This window comes from Danio aesculapii, chromosome 8, assembly GCF_903798145.1.
Source record: "Danio aesculapii chromosome 8, fDanAes4.1, whole genome shotgun sequence".
In the NCBI taxonomy this organism is placed as follows: domain Eukaryota; kingdom Metazoa; phylum Chordata; class Actinopteri; order Cypriniformes; family Danionidae; genus Danio; species Danio aesculapii.
The window spans coordinates 25,382,613-25,401,835 of record NC_079442.1 but is presented as its reverse complement, the minus strand read 5'-3'; the positions used below and the strand labels follow the sequence as shown (position 1 = coordinate 25,401,835).

The 19,223-nt window shown below is 35.6% G+C and overlaps 2 protein-coding genes across 5 annotated transcripts in view; one reads left to right on the top strand and one right to left on the bottom strand.

Moving 5' to 3' along the window:
* Nucleotides 1-1,485: 1,485 nt before the first annotated feature.
* Nucleotides 1,486-9,433, bottom strand: adipor1b (adiponectin receptor 1b). 3 transcript variants are annotated; one of them, XM_056463486.1, is made up of 9 exons: nucleotides 9,417-9,433; nucleotides 9,170-9,261; nucleotides 7,775-7,979; nucleotides 6,501-6,620; nucleotides 6,143-6,314; nucleotides 5,168-5,354; nucleotides 3,500-3,687; nucleotides 3,212-3,405; nucleotides 1,486-2,236 (listed from the first exon to the last, which is right to left on the bottom strand). In XM_056463486.1, the coding sequence occupies exons 3-9, from the start codon at nucleotides 7,916-7,918 to the stop codon at nucleotides 2,108-2,110; spliced, it is 1,134 nt and encodes a 377-aa protein (XP_056319461.1). In that variant the 5' UTR covers nucleotides 7,919-7,979; nucleotides 9,170-9,261; nucleotides 9,417-9,433; the 3' UTR covers nucleotides 1,486-2,107. The 3 variants fall into 3 exon arrangements, with proteins under 3 accessions (XP_056319461.1, XP_056319462.1, XP_056319460.1); XM_056463487.1 differs by lacking the exon at nucleotides 9,417-9,433 and having other exon boundaries at nucleotides 9,160-9,399; XM_056463485.1 differs by lacking the exon at nucleotides 9,417-9,433 and having other exon boundaries at nucleotides 9,170-9,399.
* Nucleotides 9,434-11,013: 1,580 nt separating this feature from the next.
* Nucleotides 11,014-19,223, top strand: part of LOC130233441 (tyrosine-protein phosphatase non-receptor type 1-like) — a 14,110-nt gene continuing 5,900 nt past the window's right edge. The window contains exons 1-8 of one of the 2 annotated variants that reach the window (XM_056463484.1): nucleotides 11,014-11,063; nucleotides 11,183-11,276; nucleotides 11,727-11,817; nucleotides 12,241-12,341; nucleotides 15,974-16,072; nucleotides 16,634-16,771; nucleotides 17,036-17,245; nucleotides 19,163-19,223. The exon at nucleotides 19,163-19,223 is cut by the window's right edge and continues 101 nt beyond it. In XM_056463484.1, coding sequence (XP_056319459.1) covers nucleotides 11,220-11,276; nucleotides 11,727-11,817; nucleotides 12,241-12,341; nucleotides 15,974-16,072; nucleotides 16,634-16,771; nucleotides 17,036-17,245; nucleotides 19,163-19,223 — 757 coding nt within the window. In that variant the 5' untranslated portion in view covers nucleotides 11,014-11,063; nucleotides 11,183-11,219. Of the gene's footprint in view, nucleotides 11,102-11,182; nucleotides 11,277-11,726; nucleotides 11,818-12,240; nucleotides 12,342-15,973; nucleotides 16,073-16,633; nucleotides 16,772-17,035; nucleotides 17,246-19,162 lie in introns of both variants that reach the window. The other variant, XM_056463483.1, reaches the window with a different exon arrangement.

Genomic DNA, 19,223 nt, shown 5'->3' with positions numbered 1-19,223 from the left:
CACCGCAACGTGACAGAGGAGTGTATTTTTTTTCCCTGCCCAATGAACTGATTGACAGGTGCCATGTCTCCATAATAACATGTATACACTTCCACAGAAATTTTTTTGCAAAGTAACTGGGATTAAAACGTGATGCAAGTCTCTGTGATCAGCTGCACCTTAATATTTAATTGTATAAGTTTAAAACGTTTTTAAAACAGAGCATGTTTGTAATAAAGAGTGTAAAATCACTGTAATTCTTAACCACTATGATCACCAATGCTCCATGGTGTAAAATAAATGCACATGCATGTGTGTGCGTGAATTGCAAACACATCAAATAAACGTACTTGTTATTTTTGACTAGTGACCTTATTTCAGCTTTATCTGTGTGTGTTTTTTTTAATTAAAGCATGAACGACAACAGAATGCCAGGGATTCATCTGTGTCTGTTTCCATCACTGACGGCTGTTTATCTGACATAATGCAGGAGAAGCAGACACGCACGTGGGAATGGTGGGTGGGGAGAAGCAGCTCATTTGCATTTAAAGCCAAAGGCTACAAAAACAGCTACATTGTGATAGCAGGGTACATGCAGGAATCCTAAAGGTAATTTCAATACCTTTTTAGGACTTTTTCAAGACCTCAAAATATTTTAAGACCTCATCGCCACTTCAAGTTATAATCAGTATCAAACCTTTAACTTAATAAACAGTTGCAGTTAAATAACTCAATGGAGCACAACCATGCAACAGAACTCAGATAAGCTCGGAAGAAACAAAGCTTGAAAGAATAAATTACACGGTTGTTTTCAGCGACAGGCTTCAACCACAAAAAAACATACATTTTCCCATTTTGCCGTCTGTTTCACTACATGCGTAGAGCGTCACATCACATTCCCGCGTTTGTCGCAAATTATGTCACCCAGTCGGAGGAGCTTGGCCTGAACCAATCGTGTGGATCGAGCACGCAGTTGTTAATATTAGAAGGAAAATAAATATATTTATGCTTTTTTTAAAAAATGCTAAATTTAACTAAATTAAACTAAATTTAAGACCTCATAAAACACGATTAAGACTTTTGAATACCTTTTAAGGGCCTTCATTTTCTCATAATTGATTTATCAACTTTTCATACTTTTTAAGACTCCGCGGACACCCTGGATCAAACACAAAAATGGGCAGATTCTACATTATATAATAAATAATCTGATGGGTATTTTGAGCTGAAACTTTACAGACACCTACTGGAGACACCAAAGTCTTATCTTACATCTTGTAAAAGGGGTAAAATAGGTGCCCTTTAAGTTCTAATGTAAACTGAATAATGAATGTTATTTCAAAATATTAATCAAACAATTATAGTATTAATTAATACTAAAACAGCATCCTTCAACCATAACAACTTAAGCATACATATATTAAATACAAATCTAAAATATACATAAAATGTATATTAAATAAATGTCCCTTTTTGGGGAAAAAAAGTCCATTCCAGATCAGTGCATACAATTCTGAGTTTCATCTTTATTCTGCTCATTTTAAATATCTTGACTTCTTTGACCTCCAAAACCACGGCAAGTAACCTGGACTGAAACTCTGATTCACTCAAACAAAAGATAAAACAGCATGTGCCCGGATCTGTATCCCACTGCTGAAGCCCTGGGTCAAACATTTCAGGTCAAAAGTTAATAAATGATCATGCAGACATGTTTGAGACAACCGAGACCAAAGCATGTTCAAATGCGTCTTCCCTTAAAGTCTCAGAAAGTAAAGAACCACAAACCAGTAAATGAAGTCCTTGATGAAAAACCACTTAATAGATGAAGGAGAGAAAAGAAAAAGTGTTGAGGGTATTGTCTCCTCTGTAATACTATATGACTCATTCCAGTGATTTACAATAATTGCTGTGCTGTATTGAAATAGTAAAGAACAATATAAACACAAGACTACCTCATTTATCAAGAAATGTTAAGCATCTTAAGAAATAAACATCTTATTCAAATACATGTTAAAATCCTTCAGGTATAATAAAAAGTTGGAAATCAGCACTGTGTCGGGTCTAGGTTCATTGTGAAGTGAGCAGGCACTGGCCAAAGTTCAAGTGATTTGTTTTCTTTTTTACTTTTTTACAGCAGAGTGTCGTCTGTGCAGCCTCCTTCCAGACCATAGCGAAACTCCTGCAGGTTTGAGATCCCATAGAAATGGACAAACGCTGCTGCAACCACCAGAACATGGAATATCTGATGAGACTGAAACTGAGAAAGCAAAACAGATACACTGTTAGTGCCAAGATTATGTTTGGCATTAGGCTATTTATAGTACTAACAAAACTGTACAGAATATTACAAAAAATATATTTTCAAACTACAAATTTCACCTAAATGTTTCTTTTTTTTTGCTTCTCATCGTTCTCGATCTTCCTCTTTTATAAAAATTTGTATTTAATATTTTTCTATAACATGTAAATTTGGGTGTAGTAGTTTTTGGACCGTTATCGTAAGTTATTTTGTTAGATAAGCTCCAGATTTGGCTTCAGTACTGACTAATCTAATGTATATGCACAAATTTAATATTGTATAGCTTCCTATTAAAAATATGAATTTATAAGAGAGATTTGTGAGGGGTGTACTTAAATATGCTGAACACTGTAAAAAAACACATAATACATGCAAACATACAAGGAGCCAAAATACGTAACTCACAACACATGATTAACAGCTAAAGAAAATAAGTGTTTTCAGTGATCTCTGAAATGACTCCAAACTAGGAGATGGTCCTAAGGAGAGTGGAAGATTGTTCCAAAGTCTTGGAGCTGCTACTGAAAAAGCTCTATCTATGATCGCGGAAATGTCATTGCAAAACTCCAGCTAATAATTTACTTTCTGTACTGTAAGACACTTTGCATTAAAAATATTAGGTATTTTTATGCTTTTAAACAGAATAATAGAAAATAACTAAATGATCACTAATTCAGCATATTACAATGGATTCTGAAATATTGTGTGACACTAAAGACTGGAGTAAATGCTTATGGAAATTCATATTTGCATCACAGGAATGAAGTACAATAAAAATGATCATTAAACAAAAAATAAGTAATTTATTGTAGATAATTTAAGAAATTATTAAATAGTTTGTGCAATTTTACATTGACACACATCAGACTTTTATTACTATTTTCTTTTTTAAATACACACTATTTCACTATTAGGTCACTTTACAATATTTACCCAGATGTCACATTTTCCAGGGAAGTAACGTTCAGGTATCCGTGCTGCGTACAGTGCTGCTCCACTGATGTACATGGCCCCCATCAGATAGAACCAGCCCATCTGACCCACTGTCGTCGCCTTCACAAAACCCTCAGCTATGGTAAAGTGCATTGTGGGAACAAGTCCGCTCAGACCGAGGCCCAGGAAAACACCTAAACATAGGTGACACAATACTCAAACATATGAAATCAGTCATGCATGTGGGACATTTGTGTGTGTGTGTGTATGTGTGTGTGAATGTGTTACCTGCACGTGTGGATCGGTGGCGAGGGGTGGCGAATCGGTCCCATTGAGCCACAATGATCGCAGCGACACCCAGAACACATACGACAGACAGATAGATGAGCCGCGGCTGAGGAGAGCAGTAAAAGGAGTAGTAGAGCCACGGGACGAATGAGCCCATGATCAACAGTGCGATACCAGAGTAATCCAACCTAGGAAGAAAAAAATAAATACTTAAAGGCGTACATCACCCTAAAAGTACATTTAAATGATAATTTGGCATTTCAATTACCATCTGGTGTGGGTCCAATACATTATGGCCTTCTTTTCTTATCACAGCTTTAATCTTTTTTTTTTGCACTACAAAAAAAAAGTACTCCAGAATGGTGCCATGTGACAGTTCATATGTCAATATATCAAGCGTTTGAGGGTACGTGATAGCCTTTGGTGACACACATTCCAATATTTAATCTATATTTCAATGAAAATCCAGACCTGGACCATTAGTCTCTATGCAAAACCATGTACGTACTGTACATGCTGCCTTTACACGTACATGAACTTTAATGACATCCCAATCTTAATCTGTTGGGTTTAATATAGAGCTGACCCACCCTTTGCAGCTATAACAGCTTCAGCTCTTCTAGGAAGGCTTTTCATAAGATTTAAAAGAGAGTTTAGGGGAATATCTTCTAGAAGAGCAATTGCAAGGTCAGGCACGGATGTTGGACGAGAAGGCTTGGCTTAAATTCTCTGCTATGATTTATCCCAAAGCATTTCAGTCAGGTTGAGGTCTAGACTCTGTGCAGGCCAGTCAAGTTTATCCATACCACTCATCCATGACTTCATGGAGCTTGCTTTGTGAACTGGTGTGCAGACTAAGTCATGTTGGAACATGATGGGGTCATCCTCAAAGTTTTCCCAGAAGTTGGAAGCATTAAAATTATCCTAAAAGATCTTGGTATGCTGAAGCATTTAAATGAAGGGGTCAAGCCCAAACATTTTCCCCCAAATTTACACAGCACAATGCAGTCAGACCATTATTGTTCTCCTGGCAACTGTCAAACCCATAATCGGTCTTTGGATTGCCAGACTAACTGCTCTACAGTTCAGTTGTAGTGTGATTTACACCACTTTGCAAGGCTTGGATGCAGTTGCTCAGCCATGGAAAGCCATACCATGAAGCTCTCAATGCACTCTTATTAAAACAATCTGAAGGCCAAACAAAGTTTGGAGATCTATAGTTATTGGCTCTGATGAATAGTTGGCGACTTCTGCGCACTGTGCATCTCTGACTGCACTGACCCTTGCTAATAAAGTTTCATGAATCAACGGTCAATGTAAAGATTTTGGTTAAATAATTTTACATTTTAAATGTCCTCACCAAACCCAATCAAATACCTCCAGAACATTTATAATATAAAGCAACGATCAAATGGGAAATTTCCGTGATAATTTGTTTTGTTTTGTTTGTTAACCGTCATGCTAGTCACTTTTTATAGCCATTATATGGACAAGCATAAGGACATTTTTTATTTTATTTTATTTTTATGATTTAAAGACATGATGAATACAGCAAAGGAACAGCATAAGGGTGAGTAAATAATTATTTCAATGTAAGGTCGAACTACACTTTTAAATAACTGAAGATTAATCCTATACATGTTATGCAAGCAAACTATGATCACTTACTTGGAGAAAGTTCTGGAGACCTTCTCAGAATGGCAGTAGACTGTGTGAAAAAGCCAGGAGAAGCACAAACAAAGCACTGCACCCAGGAAAAACATGCCAAACACCACCTTCTCCTGCACGGGTGCCATGAATGACACGTTGGGCCGCAGCATTGTTAGTGTGCCCAAGCAAAGGAACAGAATTAAGCCTGCAGGGAGACATTGCGATAGTTTAATTAGCTTCCAAAATGATTCTTCAGAAGCATAATTACAGGTCTGACTAGCATTTGAAGTATAAGTGGTGTGCTTAATGTCGTCTTCAGGGCAGTGTTATCAGATTATCAGATTATAATTATCACACAATTTGTCTTGTAAGTTCATGAAGGTTCAAAATGTCTTTCTTTAAAAGCCTGGGGTTATAAGACACACAAAACTGTTGTCTGAAATGTTTGGGGTTTAATACATTGTTAAAAGAAATTAATGCTCTTATATTGCAAGGACAAATGCTATCAAATGTGACAGTGAAGCCATTTGAAATGTAATGAAGTATTTATTTTTAAATAAATTCACATGAAAGGACTTTTCTGATTATATTATGGTATCCAAAAAAATAATAAGCAGTAACTAAATAATTTTTAACATTGATAATAATAAAAAAAATACCTGTTGCATCAGATTAGCTTATTTGAATGATTTATAAAGACACTGAGAACTGGAGTAGTGGCTGCTTGAAGATTTCAACACAAGAATAAATTACAGTTCATATTACATTTAAATAGAATACATTATTTCATAATATTACAAATGTAACTGTAATTTAATGTACCAAATAAATAAGGCCTTTTTTAAACGTAATGAAGTGACACTAAACTTCTGCAAAGTGCATATTAATGTCTAACATGGAATTAAATATTGAGGAAACTCCAGCTCTTGATGAACTTTTTAAAAAGGAGAATGTAATTATCATGTCAAAATGTCATATTTCTCAAGCACAGACCCAGCAGGTGTGTCCAGATGTTTCCAGTTTCAGTATGAATCCTGAAGATGCTCCCGAAACAGGCTCGGAAGGACGGCATGGGTGGACGATGCCCATGCAGAAGGTAATCATTGTCCTTTAACCAGTCGGGGAGGAGATGGTATGGTATTACTCGCCAATGTCCCTCCCATATCTAGGAATTATAGGAGTTTGTTGTAATACATATATTTTAACATATATGCAATATATAATAATATTTAATTAAAATTAATTATTTAAATAAATTAAATAGATAATTAATAAATATTACTAAACATCACTTCTAGAAAACTGTCAGTTTAGGAGCTTCTGAGACTATTGAAGATTTGTCATTTGTCACCTTATGCACGAACTCCTCCATCTTCTCCATGGCATGATGTGCTTGCATGGGCAGTGTAACCACCCGCAAACCTCCTCCTTCCTTTTCATCTTCATTTTCATCAGGAGATGTTGATACACCCTAAAAAAATACAATCTTTGCATTTAGAAAATGTTTAGCTTGTAGTTTAGATTAGTTATTTTCTGCCTCGCTTCATCAATGTAATGTAGACTACCATTCAATTATTGTTTTATAAATCATACAAGAAAATTATAAAATTAGATAATTATAAAGAGCTGTTTTCAATTTGAATACATTTTTAAAATGTAATTCATTCTTGTGATGTCAAAGTAGGTCATTTAAATATTTTGACGAATGAAAGGTTAAAAATAACAGCAATAACACATCACAATATTAAGTTGGTCCCCCTAAAATGTAACTAGTTGTGTTACTTAGTTACTTTTTAGGATAAATAATCCATTATGTTACATTTGAGTTACTTTTTTATTACCTGGCTGAGGCTTGATCTCTTTCAGAACTTGTTTTTTTTTTTTTTTTAATAGAGGAGATCTGCAGTAAAATTTTAGGATAATGCTATCTGAGAATTTCCTGACCCCAGAGCTATACATGCTCTATATACAGATTATTGAAAGTTTAAGCAATGTGTTTGCTATTTCTGTACTAACTGTCTTAGCTGAGTTGACTTTTGGAACTATCCATTTAAGAATTAAAATTTGGCGTTAATTTACTGACAAATAGGTTGATGAGTAGGTGATTTTTGTCATCAGTTAAACATTAGAGAAGATTTTTAGCTAAAACCATGGTTCTTGGTGATTTATGCAATGCACGTTAATGGCTACAGGCACTGAGAGTCAGAAAACATATACAAATAAAGAAATAAATATTTAAAAAATGTACAAAAGAAGCCCATGACCTCTGACTATACACTATTGCAAAGCTATCACTTAGTGCCAGAGGTTTTTGTTTTGCTTTTATATGTTTATGTATATGTTTTATTTGTTAGATTGCATGTGCCCAGGAATGCAGAAAAGTTGTTTTAAGGTGGAAGGAAGGTTGTGGTATTTGATTAAAGTAAATGAGGGCAAATAAATTGTTACAAAATAATGAAGTGCACAGATACATCGTTTATAACAAGAACTACTATATACATATAAAAATAAAAGTACATTTTGATTTCATGCCAACTTTAATATCTTTGTATTTCTAACGTGTCAAAATAGTAAATTCATTAAAAAAAAAATTATTGTACAGTTACTTAGTGTGTCTCAACTTACTCTGGATTCTTCTGTGTTGGCTGGACTTGTCAGCAGCGGCCCAAGCTCAGAGAGCTCTGCATCCTCCATATTGGCTTCATCATCAGAGGTGCGCCGCTCGGCATCACTGTTGGAGCCGCAGTCACCATGGTGACACGTTGTCATGGGGAGACAAACCTAAAACTCCCCAGAGTTTCCACCTTGTCCCACCGTTCACAGTCTGCGCCTGATGATGACAGAACATGTAGAATTTCGATCAGAATGTTTCCTGATTGGTTCAATTTTTTGTCAAAGCAAACAATAATGATATTGATGATCATAAATATTTACCATTTATGTTTAGTTTACAGACAAAAAGATTATTCAGTAGTTTGACAGTAGTTTATAAGTGGAAAACCATGTCATGCATACTTAAAACAAGAATCATTTGCTGATATAATACAATTTATTGTCATTTTAAATGTTTTATGTTTTGACATCTTTCAAACATCTGAGTTTTACCCTTTTGTCAGAGAAATGTTTTTAATCACTGAAATACAATAACATTTACAGTAGTATGATCACATACTTTTTGATATATTTAAACAAGTACAGGCCGGATTAAGCGTTTGGTTTCATTTTCATGTAAATATGAAGGTTAAAATAAAATTGACGTTTTGTTCACACAATATCACCTGAAACGTTAAAGCAGGCAATACAATTTCATTGTATTTAATATACTCTCTGTATAAAAAATTATTTTTGTAAATGAAATTTGATGCAGACAAAAAATGAGATGTCTCATCTTTGACCCACAATGTTGACTATCCAGTCAAAGTCAACATACAATAGATTTTATAATATTCTATTCATATCTAAATTGCTCATTAATAATCAAATGACCCACCTAAAGTACCTGACACAAAGAAACCCCCTAAATCAATTACCTTTGAGTTAATTCCTTATACTTCCTTGATCTATATTAGAAGGACACGTTTAAAATATACTGAAGCGTATCTGTGTTATCATATGATCAGCTGTTTTTCTGCTCAGGCTGAGAACTGGATGCTCCAGTTTTCCATAAGCCTCACAGGTTTACATCCTGCTAACTTAGCATGCTTACTGGCTAACCAAACAAATCATACAATAAAATTTATACATTTTACCAATCCCCGTATTTAATCATGTTCAGGTAAACGTGCTTTTCCCCGACTGTGTGTGAAATACGTCACAGTCGAATACATCGCGGATTTATGACCAAACTGAATGAGGTTAGCCGAGCCGGACAACACTAACGTTAGCTTGTATGCTAATACACTTCCCTATTGTCAGGTTTTAATATTAATTACGTAAAAACGCGGTTTCTTTCATCACAGTTCGTACATACTGATATAATAGTTAATGAAGAAAGGGTTGAGTGTTCATACGTTAAGTTACCTGGCTGGACAGGCTGTCAGGTCAGTTCATGGGAGTTTAACGGCTGCTGTTCTCCGTCCGGTCGCTATGAGTCTCTATAAAACCTGAAGAACCTGTGGAGTCAAGTAGCAAATTATAACTAAAATAATAATTAAATTAGCATCAATTAAAATACAGTTTATTATGCCTGCACGTAGAGACAGTGAATGTACTACTGCTGCTGCTATCAGTCAGTCAGGCTGTCACAGAGACGAAATACACGTATTACCGGTTACTGTGACCTTTCTGTGCGTGGACTGAACACACACGCTCATCTGATGTCCTATATTTTGAAAGTGCGATAAAAATGTTGTGCAAATGGGAAAGAATTCAAATACTGCAGTATTTATATATACAGACTTATCTAGTAATTCAGGTAAAACTCACAAGTCATGTGAGTCAAAGCTTTTGCTGAAGATTAGTCAACATATTTGTACCAGAATAAAAAAAAAATATTATAAGTATGCTACTTCTTTCATTTATACATTCATTAACTTAGACATTCACCCACATACACATGTACATCGCTCAATATTCTGAAGATCCATGCATTTTATTGTGATTAAACTGTCACATGGTTGTGGTTACATTTCACAAAAGTACACACATTTTAAAATAAATTACATTCTTATTCTTTACAAATGGCATGAGGCTATATTATGGCATAATGGCAAAAGGCAATATTTGTGGCATTTGTCAATTCTCATAGGCCTAGATACAAGGTATGATTTTCTGAACCGTCCGTATTTGAAGAAGTTGTATAATGTAATGTCTAAACATACATCTAACCTTGAAACCTAATAAAAACAAGTAAATATGCACTCTTAATAAATATGAGTACTTTTATGAACAATTGTACATTTATATATAACGTTATACAGGCTCAGTTTGAAAGGTAAACACTGTATTTGAAAATTATTTTTTGAGCCCTGTCCATATGCATGTTAGGATATACATGGTGACTCTGTGTTTAGCACTGTCGCCTCACAGCAAGAAGGTCGCTGGTTCGAGTTCCTGAGTCCCAGCTAGGTCATTTGGCATTTTTGTGTGGAGTTTGCATGTTCTCCCCGTGTTTGCGTTTCCTCCGGGTGCTCCAGTTTCCACCACAGTCCCTAGACATGCGGTATAGGTAAATTAAATAAACTAAATTGACCATATTGTATGTGTGCGCATGTGAGTGTATGAGACCTTGAATTAATTCCCTTGTTTTGATTAAATGACAACAAGGAAACTTATTATTACAACATGGCCACAATTTGCCAAAACAATAGAATTAATCATTGTATTATGTACATTTTAGAGTTTAGTCATAATGCTACCATGTAATCTTCTGTAAATACAATATCTATAGTACATCATTAATGTCTTTAAAATGTCATTTTTATTGTCTTCTCTCTGCTTTGACTGTATTTGATAATAACAAGGAAAATAAATATTACAAAGAAATTTTGTTTTGAAATGTAAATATACAAATCATCACATTTACTTTATAAAGTGCTGCTTACAAAGAAACAACATTTGTATTAAAGTCGGTAAAGTAAATTATAGAGTCCGGCTTCTATACTGCTAAGACAGTTTGGTTGCAACATGAGCCATTTTACTCCATGCTCTCTTCTCAAAACCTCATTACGCACACGCGTATTGCGTAAACTTCCACAACTACAAAAACTACAAAGCCCAGAAAAACGGAGAGGTAACTCTCCGTAGCACGATTGGCCAATGCGGTTGCCACGCCCCACTGACTTTTGCTGATTGGCCTTTTCTCCGAGTTCAAGGCAACTCACCCTTTTTCATTGGTCAATATGAGGAAATAGGGGCGTGATCACGACACACAGCGGAGAGCCGTGCTGCGGGAGGAGCGAGCAGCGTGTTTCCGGTAAGAGCGACACACAACAGTACCATTAGAAACGTTCTGTAAGAAAATTGAAGCAGACTTTAAAAGTCACATCTTTCTATGTGATTCGACATTAACTTAATAACTGCTTGTATTGTCAGGGAGTCATCTATCGAGAGGCGCGGAACACACGCGGCAATGGAAGCCGAGTTTCGGGAAATCGATGAGCACGGGAACTGGAACGACGTTTACCAGGTAAAGACTGATTCTGCTTCATACTTGACTGTGATGCTCCAAACAGCCATAACGGCCCCAAACAAGTTTGTTCTGTTTATTTGGTGTGATGAATAATTTCTGAACACCTCAGACGCGCTGCTTCATCGCTAACCACAGAATACATGATATGACAAGTTACAAAGATGACCTGAATGTGTTGCTTGTAAACATAATATAGATGTGTATATAGAGGTCATGAGATCATTTTCAAGAGTCTGTTTTATGGTGGTAGGAGTTTTCTCTCTGCTCGTGTGGCATACATGTAGTTTTTTATTGACTATAATGGATGAATGGCATCATAAACTGGATGCTGGTGGTCCCGCATTACTGTGTGCCATATAACATCCCCTGTTAAATCCCCTTTGCCATGTATGTGATTCACCTACAGAATGAAGCATGTTGGTCTCATAGCCTTCTGTTGTACTGTAGGAGATTAGGCAGCAGTCCAGTGACCTACCATGCAAGATCGCCAAACTTCCAGAAAACAGAAGTCGTAATCGATACAGAGATGTCAGCCCATGTAAGTGTGCGCCTCTTCCCTTGTTCGACACACTCAGTGACACCTAACGGAAGGGCCCTGTTATCAGCGAGCTGTTAAAGGCATTTCACACAGAAGATGTCATGTCTTTTTTTCTCTCCCTTTTTTAACTCTTCCGTCACAAAGACTTTAAAGAAGTATGCTGTTGTGGTTTCCTCTCTCTTTGACTCTTTCTTTTTCCGCAACCACCCAAAAAGGTCCTCGACTCACAAAACACAGCATTAAATACATTTCTTTGTATTTTATCTCTTTCAATTGAGCCTTTTCATCAGAGAGATGATCTTTTTTTCTTCTCTCTTCTGGGGAACTGAGAACAGGACCTGAAAAAAGAATCGTTCCACTGCTGAACTCGCAAAGCATCATGGGTGATGTGCCTCACAGCTTAATCGCTCTCTCTTTTCACAGTTGACCACAGCCGTATTTGTCTACAGATCGGTTGTAATGACTACATCAATGCCAGTTTGATCTCAGTGGAGGAAGCGCAGAGAAAATACATACTAACTCAGGTGACGTGCTGACACTTACACCTCAGATTTCTCTCTGCTGAGGATTCAAATGATTTCTGATCACTTGCACACTGACACACACCTAAAGACGACACGCGTTATGAGAATGTTATTGTTTAAGAGCTATGCAAATTATATAGTTAATGTGCAGTGTCAACAAAATGGTTTCTGGGAAAATTCAGTTTTGAGTTTTTGCTTGCAGTTTTGTCTTTTCAAGCCAAATATGGCTAATGAGCTAAAAAGAAAAGCTTAAAGAAAATTCTAAACTCTATTCTAAATTCAACTCTTTGACAGTAGATAGGACAGTTATTGCATATTGTATTGGTTGGTTAGAATAAGGAAGAAAAGTCAACCCCTGTCTGTCTAAACTAGGACTGCAAGTTATTGGAAAAATCTGATATTGTTATATTTTATTTTTCTGTGATAAATATTGCGATATGAGCACAGTTTCAGAAGATGGTTTTAATAGCTCTATTTGATGGTTTCCTAGGCAGTCTAACAGTATTTGGGTACAGAAACGTAATAATCACAATGCAAAAAAAGCTTTTTTCTTTCTTTGTCTTGTTTCTAGTTCAAATATAAAAAAAATCCTGGTACAAGTAAAAATATTATTTAGTTTTCACAATCAAAAGAAATAAGAGGAAAATTAATAAATTTAGCTTGTTTTAAGGAAATTATCAGCCAGTGAGTTTCGTGAAATAATCTTGTTTTTGCTTTGAAATGTAGATATTTTGGCTAGAAACAAGACATAAGTTCTAAGTAAGAAATGTTTTTTGCATAAATCATATAAATACAGTGATTAAATACAATTCTGTAGCTCCTGGTCAACTATAATTCACACTTGGCATTGCATATCTTTGCGACGTGACTATTGCTGATGCGCGGATTACGATATCGATGCTAAAACGATATATTGTGCAGCCCTAAACCTAGTTGCTTACAAATGTACATGTTTACTGCATTGAATTTTTGTAAAGCGTATTGAACTTTTATATAATGTGCCTTAGAATTGTGTTTCACAACCAGGGTCTATTTAGGAATCTGGAAAGACATCAGATTGCACATTCACTCTTTAATTGGGGGTCACCAATAAAATTTCTAAGTCCAATGAAAAAAGTTATAGTTGCTCGGCCACTATTAGATTAATTAAATAAAAAAAGATTATTTAAACACTGAAAGTAAATTCAGTAGTTAATTCACAATTTAGTGCTTCATAGTGTTTTGAATCAACTCCAGAAAAATATAGCTAGAGCCGACATGTTTAAAATAATAATAATAAAAAAAAAATGCAGTTTGTTGAGATTCAATTAAACAGATGGTTGTGAATGGCGTATTTAAAAATGTATAAAGAATGCCTTTTGCTTCTGTATATGTGCTGCAAGAAAATATCATGTATTAGAAAATAAACTAATTAGAACAAGGCAATCAAACACTTAAACCTATAAGCTTGTAAAAAAAAAATCCACATACCAGAATTCCGCAACCTGCATCTGGTAATTTTATTTGCCTCGGTAAGTGGTATTGGTAAAAAAAAAAAAAGTAGATATTAATTGTGCGAGATGTAGGAATGTTGGTATGGCCACTAAACTCTAAGTTATTGAAAGTTTCACAAGTCTCGTACTTTATAAACAATAATTTAAGGAACTCTTACCCTATTTAAATTTTCAGCTTTATGTTGCAAGGCCAAAATGAAATGCTCTTCATGGTTTATCACATGTGTCAGACAATTGAAAAATATCAAATTAAATGCTGTTAAAAAAAAAACATTTAAATGTTTAGTTTAAAAGGAATTCATTTTATTTATAGTAGGTCAAAATTAGTATAATATTAGTCACACACTAATTCACATAAAGTCTCACACACACACGTTTGCTAGATAGCTAGCTGTTTATCACAGTGATGGTTTAAGGGGATAGTTCACTCCTAAGTTAAAGTTTACTTGCCCTCAAGTGGTTCCAGATGTTTATGAATTTTTTTTTTTCTGCTGAACTTCAAAGAGGATAGTTTGAATAAAGATTGAAACCTGTAACTATTGACATCTGTAGTAAGAAAAAACAAATATTATGAAAATCAATGGTTACAGGTATCCAACATTCTTCAAACTGTCTTCTATTGTGTTCGACAGAAAAACAACAAAAATATATATATTTTTTTTTTTAACAAGACAAAGGTGTGTAATTGATGGCAGGATTAAAATTTTTGGGTGAACTATCCTTTTAAGCAAGTAATGCTTGTTGACGTTTGCATTACATGTCAGTAAGTCTGCCAACACCCCAGCCCGCGTCAAACACTGCTATGTTATAGTGACATTCCATTCTGACACTCGTGGCATCAGACGGAGAGATTTTCCCTCTCCTGTATCTGGAGAGAATGCTTGGAAATGTTGTGAAATCTTTGAGTTGCGTCAGCATGGCATAGTTCTTTATTGTACAGATGAATTAGTGCACTGATGCTCCGAGACGGCAGCAGACTCGTCTCAACCTGCCAGCCTTGTTCAGTCAAAGCATTGCAGCCTACAGCCACAAACACTCAACACACATACACACACACGTTCTCACCCGCACTGTCATGTACTTCACACATACCCAAAAGTGTGACTTACTACTGGAGTATAAAAGCATAAGGTTATCAGAGGGCATGAGTTTTTTTTTTATTTTTTAATTCAAATTTAATATCTTATCAAGAATTTGAGCCGTTTTATGTTTTGTCTTTAACTGTTTTGTACATGTCCTATATGTAAAGTATAATGTCCATGTAACATTGTGTACATGTATTTACATTCATCTTTTTTAACCCTATCCATAGCTATCCATATAATTTGAACTAAATAAACGTAGTGCAGAATGTTAAGTACATAGTATTTTAAGTTCACAAAGCATGTAAAGTCAGATTTATGTAATTCTTTTAATGCACACAAAAACTCGTGCAGAAAAACACTTTCTTAGGGAGCCTTTTTTATATTAGAATAAGTTGAAAGCTGTAATACAGATTTTTATTCAGTTTAACACTATTGAGGCTTAATTCAAATGCATAAGAAAAAAAACCTATTCAAAATTGCAAAACTTATGCCAAACTACTACTAAATAGTATTAGGATGTCCGCAGGGTCTTAATATGTCTTAAATTTTAAAAACAAAATTTTAGGCCTTAAAGTCTTAAATTCACAGAAATATTGTGTTGTAGGTCTTAAATCATTTTAAACAGATCTTAATTTTAAAAGTTGTCGAAGTAATGTTACCCAATTGGGCAATTGTTTTTGGATTGTGCAGTTTTCTTCAAAATAAATGTACTTTTAACAATGTTAAACTTGTCATTAAAACATTAGGTTGAAAGAAAAGTCTATACAACTAGAGTTTTCTTGTTTTGACACAATAAAATATGTGGTTAAGAAATAAGTACATTTTTTTTTTCCAATTCCATTGGTCCAACCGGGCCATTACCAAAAGTCCTTAGTGGTTTGCCCCGTATAAGTCTAGAATCTCAATTATAATGGTCAAAGTCTTAAATTTGACTTGATGAAACCCTGATTATGAGTACTGTTACAGGACAAATTCATATTTTGCTTGGTTTAAAAATGTATTATTACAATACAGAGGATATGTTTTATAACATTTGGTGTGTTTGTGGTTTTAGGGTCCGTTACCAAACACCTGTGGTCATTTCTGGGAGATGGTCTGGGAACAGCGCAGTCAAGGAGTTGTAATGCTGAATCGCGTTGTAGAGAAAGGCTCGGTGAGGAAAAAAGCCCAAAGTATAGTTTTTTATTTTATTTTTTTGCACATTGGCGAAGGTGTGCTAAAGTGTGTCCAAATAAACAAAACCAAACAAAGTATTAACCTTGTTCTGCAATGCGGAAGTGTGCTCATTTGTGCTATTTGTTTTAGAACTTTCAATTAAGTTGCTTATAGGAGAAGTGACGAAATAATAAACTGCAGAAAACGATCAAACTACTTGCTCTAAGCAAGTTTGTTCATGACTATTTATAAAAAAGTAGAATAATATAGTTATAAAACATCCAATTGCAACATCAAGTCGTAGATTTTAACATCAAAAAATAAATGGAAGTGAATGAGACTGGAAGTCTCAAGCCAAAAATTTTCCAATGGTGCGCCCACTTGTCATGAAGAATAAGATCAATAATGCGGGCTAAAAAAACAACTTCCCCTGATCTGTACTATTAATTGACAAATTCCCACTCGATCACTTTTAGCTTGCATTTGGGATCGATGTGTTTGTGTGTGAGGCTAATGTTGGGTTGTTGTTATGGAGAAGTGTATGCATGTCTGTGTGCAGGTGAAGTGTGCTCAGTATTGGCCTCAGCGAGAGGAACGGGAGGCTGTTTTTGAGGACACAAACTTCAGACTTACTCTGATCTCAGAGGATGTGAAATCGTACTACACAGTACGACAGCTGGAGTTGGAAAATCTGTCGGTGAGACTCTTGATCTTCCCCTGATCTCATTCAGTCCTGCTTTCGCTCATCTGTCAATCTCTGTCTCCGATTATTCTTTGCCGAGACTCTATGCAATCCCTCTTCTCTCCATTTAGCTGACATTTTTGTTTTTCAGAGCTTCTTTAATGCTGGTCAGGATGTTGCCTTGACTCAATACTCTCAGGATATTACAGTTGCCAGAGGCTCGATTTTGACAAACATGCACTCATCTTGATTAATGCTATGTCGTGTGTGTGTTTAAAGACACAGGAAACACGGGAGATTCTTCATTTCCACTACACCACATGGCCAGATTTTGGCGTTCCAGAGTCTCCTGCTTCTTTTCTCAACTTCCTGTTGAAAGTGCGCGAGTCGGGTTGTCTGAGTCCAGAGCTCGGGCCTGTGGTGGTCCACTGCAGCGCTGGCATCGGCCGCTCTGGCACATTCTGCCTTGTAGACACCTGCCTTCTATTGGTGAGATGACTGACTTTTATTTATTTATTTATTTTCACAAATGCTTTATTCCATTCCAATCAGCTACTTTTCCAATAGTTTTTTTAATGAAAATATGCTTGACGGAGGTGCATGATTGTTACAACATCATTTTCACTTTCAATTGATCAAACAGTAGAAAGTATAGACCAAAGAGTGTGGGGAGCAGAGAAAGGGGAAGGATTGTCATAGGACCTTGAGGTGGGAATCGAACTCAGGTTATGGTGAGCACTGGAGTGACATGTGTCTACGCTCTAACCACCAGGCTATTGGCAGTTTTATAAAGCAGTGTATTAAATTCACCAGAATGTTTTTTCCATTTCAATGAGCTACTTTTCCATTGTCCTTCAATGTAAATGCATTTGACGAAGATACGTGATCGTTACGATCGAAACTCGCATGTTTTAAAGCGCTGAGTACATAAGCGCCGCATTTTTTTTTTGACTGTCATGTCAAGTGAAAAAACTTTAAACTTTTACATACAGCAGCCACTTACAAGTTCTAAAGCAGTAGACCAATCAATTAATTAACCAATCAGTAATACACTGCAAGTTTCTGTTATAAGGGTGTACTTGCATTATGTACAGTATTTTTTGCTTCCGTGCCTTACGTCATCGATGATGTGACTGTTCAGCTTAACAGAAGAGAAGCGCTCTCGCTTCGTACAATGGAGATTGCTTCTGTTCAATTGAATTTTTGAAGTCTTTTGATAAGCAGTGACACACAGTCAGATCCTTTGCTGAACAGATCCACCCCTTTTAATGCTCATAAATATTCATGAAAGTGATTGTGCTGCAGGTATTAGGAGCTTTGCTGAAGATGGCAGCTGTCATGTAGCAGGGGGGGGTTGTATCTTTAATAAACGATGAGAGTTCGTGTTTATTGAAAAGTAAGAATGATTAATAAATCCATTTGAAACAGCCCCTTAAAAGTGATGTCGGATCTTCAGTTTTGTGCGCTTTTTCAGGTGCGCTTTGCACTCAAACTACAAGCAAACCACACCAAAGCCCAACCGAACTGTGCTCTGACACACCTCTTGGATAGCCTAGTGTGAGTACACATTAAATGCTCTCAGCGGCTATGTCCAGATGTCCGAATACCCTTGTGTTCTACACTGCGTTTTAAATTTCTTATTTCTTTGTCCATTTTTATTTGGACCGCAGCACTCTGATATTTTTTGTAGTTAAAAAATAAAACAAAAAAGTGCATTCAATCAGTGACTATGGTATTTCTACACGGGCGTGTGTGATATTTATTGTTCACAGTAAATTTGTAATGGTTTTAATAATATGCACGCTGAATTTGTCATTTAAAAAAAATAAAAACATACCATAGAGTCCACAATCTTTGCAAGCAAACCATATCTCTGCATTAGGCCTTGCAAGAAGTGATGCGATGTAGTAAAATCACACAACCAAAATGCTTTTCCTCCTGAATATCAAATGTCACAAATGTGATATTGATTGTAATTTGCAACAGTTCAACAAACTAGAAGTTGCTATTGAGTTACATTTTTAGGCAGACTGTCTGTTTTTGATTATGACAATGAAAACGATCTCTAACAAAGAGGGAGCAGAACATTTGTGCATCTCATAGCAACACTGATGTTTTGTTTATAAATGATTCTGTTTTTGAAATGAACTGTGTGAGTCAGCGATTCATAAAGCTCTTTAAAATAAGTAAATGTTGCAGCCTTTAAGTATTCAGTTTACAAATTTTGACAAATAAATAAAAGTGTCTAACAATAGTCTTTTTCTGGACGTCTCCACATCTCATATGCACTTTATAGACAGTCAGTCCAGCGTAGGCGGATTTGCTCTTTCTTTTGTTTAGAGCTTAGTGTAAAATTTGTAAAACTCCTCTAATGTTCTCTAAACAACTGTTATTGTGTTTTGTCAGATGTCTCAGAGGGAAGATCCATCATCTGTTCGGATTCAGGAGGTTTTGCTGGAGATGCGAC

Excerpts from the sequence above, each read along its gene's own strand:
- adipor1b (XM_056463486.1), bottom strand. The coding sequence starts at position 7,918 with ATGACAACGTGTCACCATGGTGACTGCGGCTCCAACAGTGATGCCGAG. Across the intron at positions 6,621-7,774 it reads CCAACACAGAAGAATCCAGA|GGTGTATCAACATCTCCTGA; the intron begins GTAAGTTGAGAC and ends GTATTTTTTTAG. Across the intron at positions 2,237-3,211 it reads CTGGAAAATGTGACATCTGG|TTTCAGTCTCATCAGATATT; the intron begins GTAAATATTGTA and ends TTGCTTTCTCAG.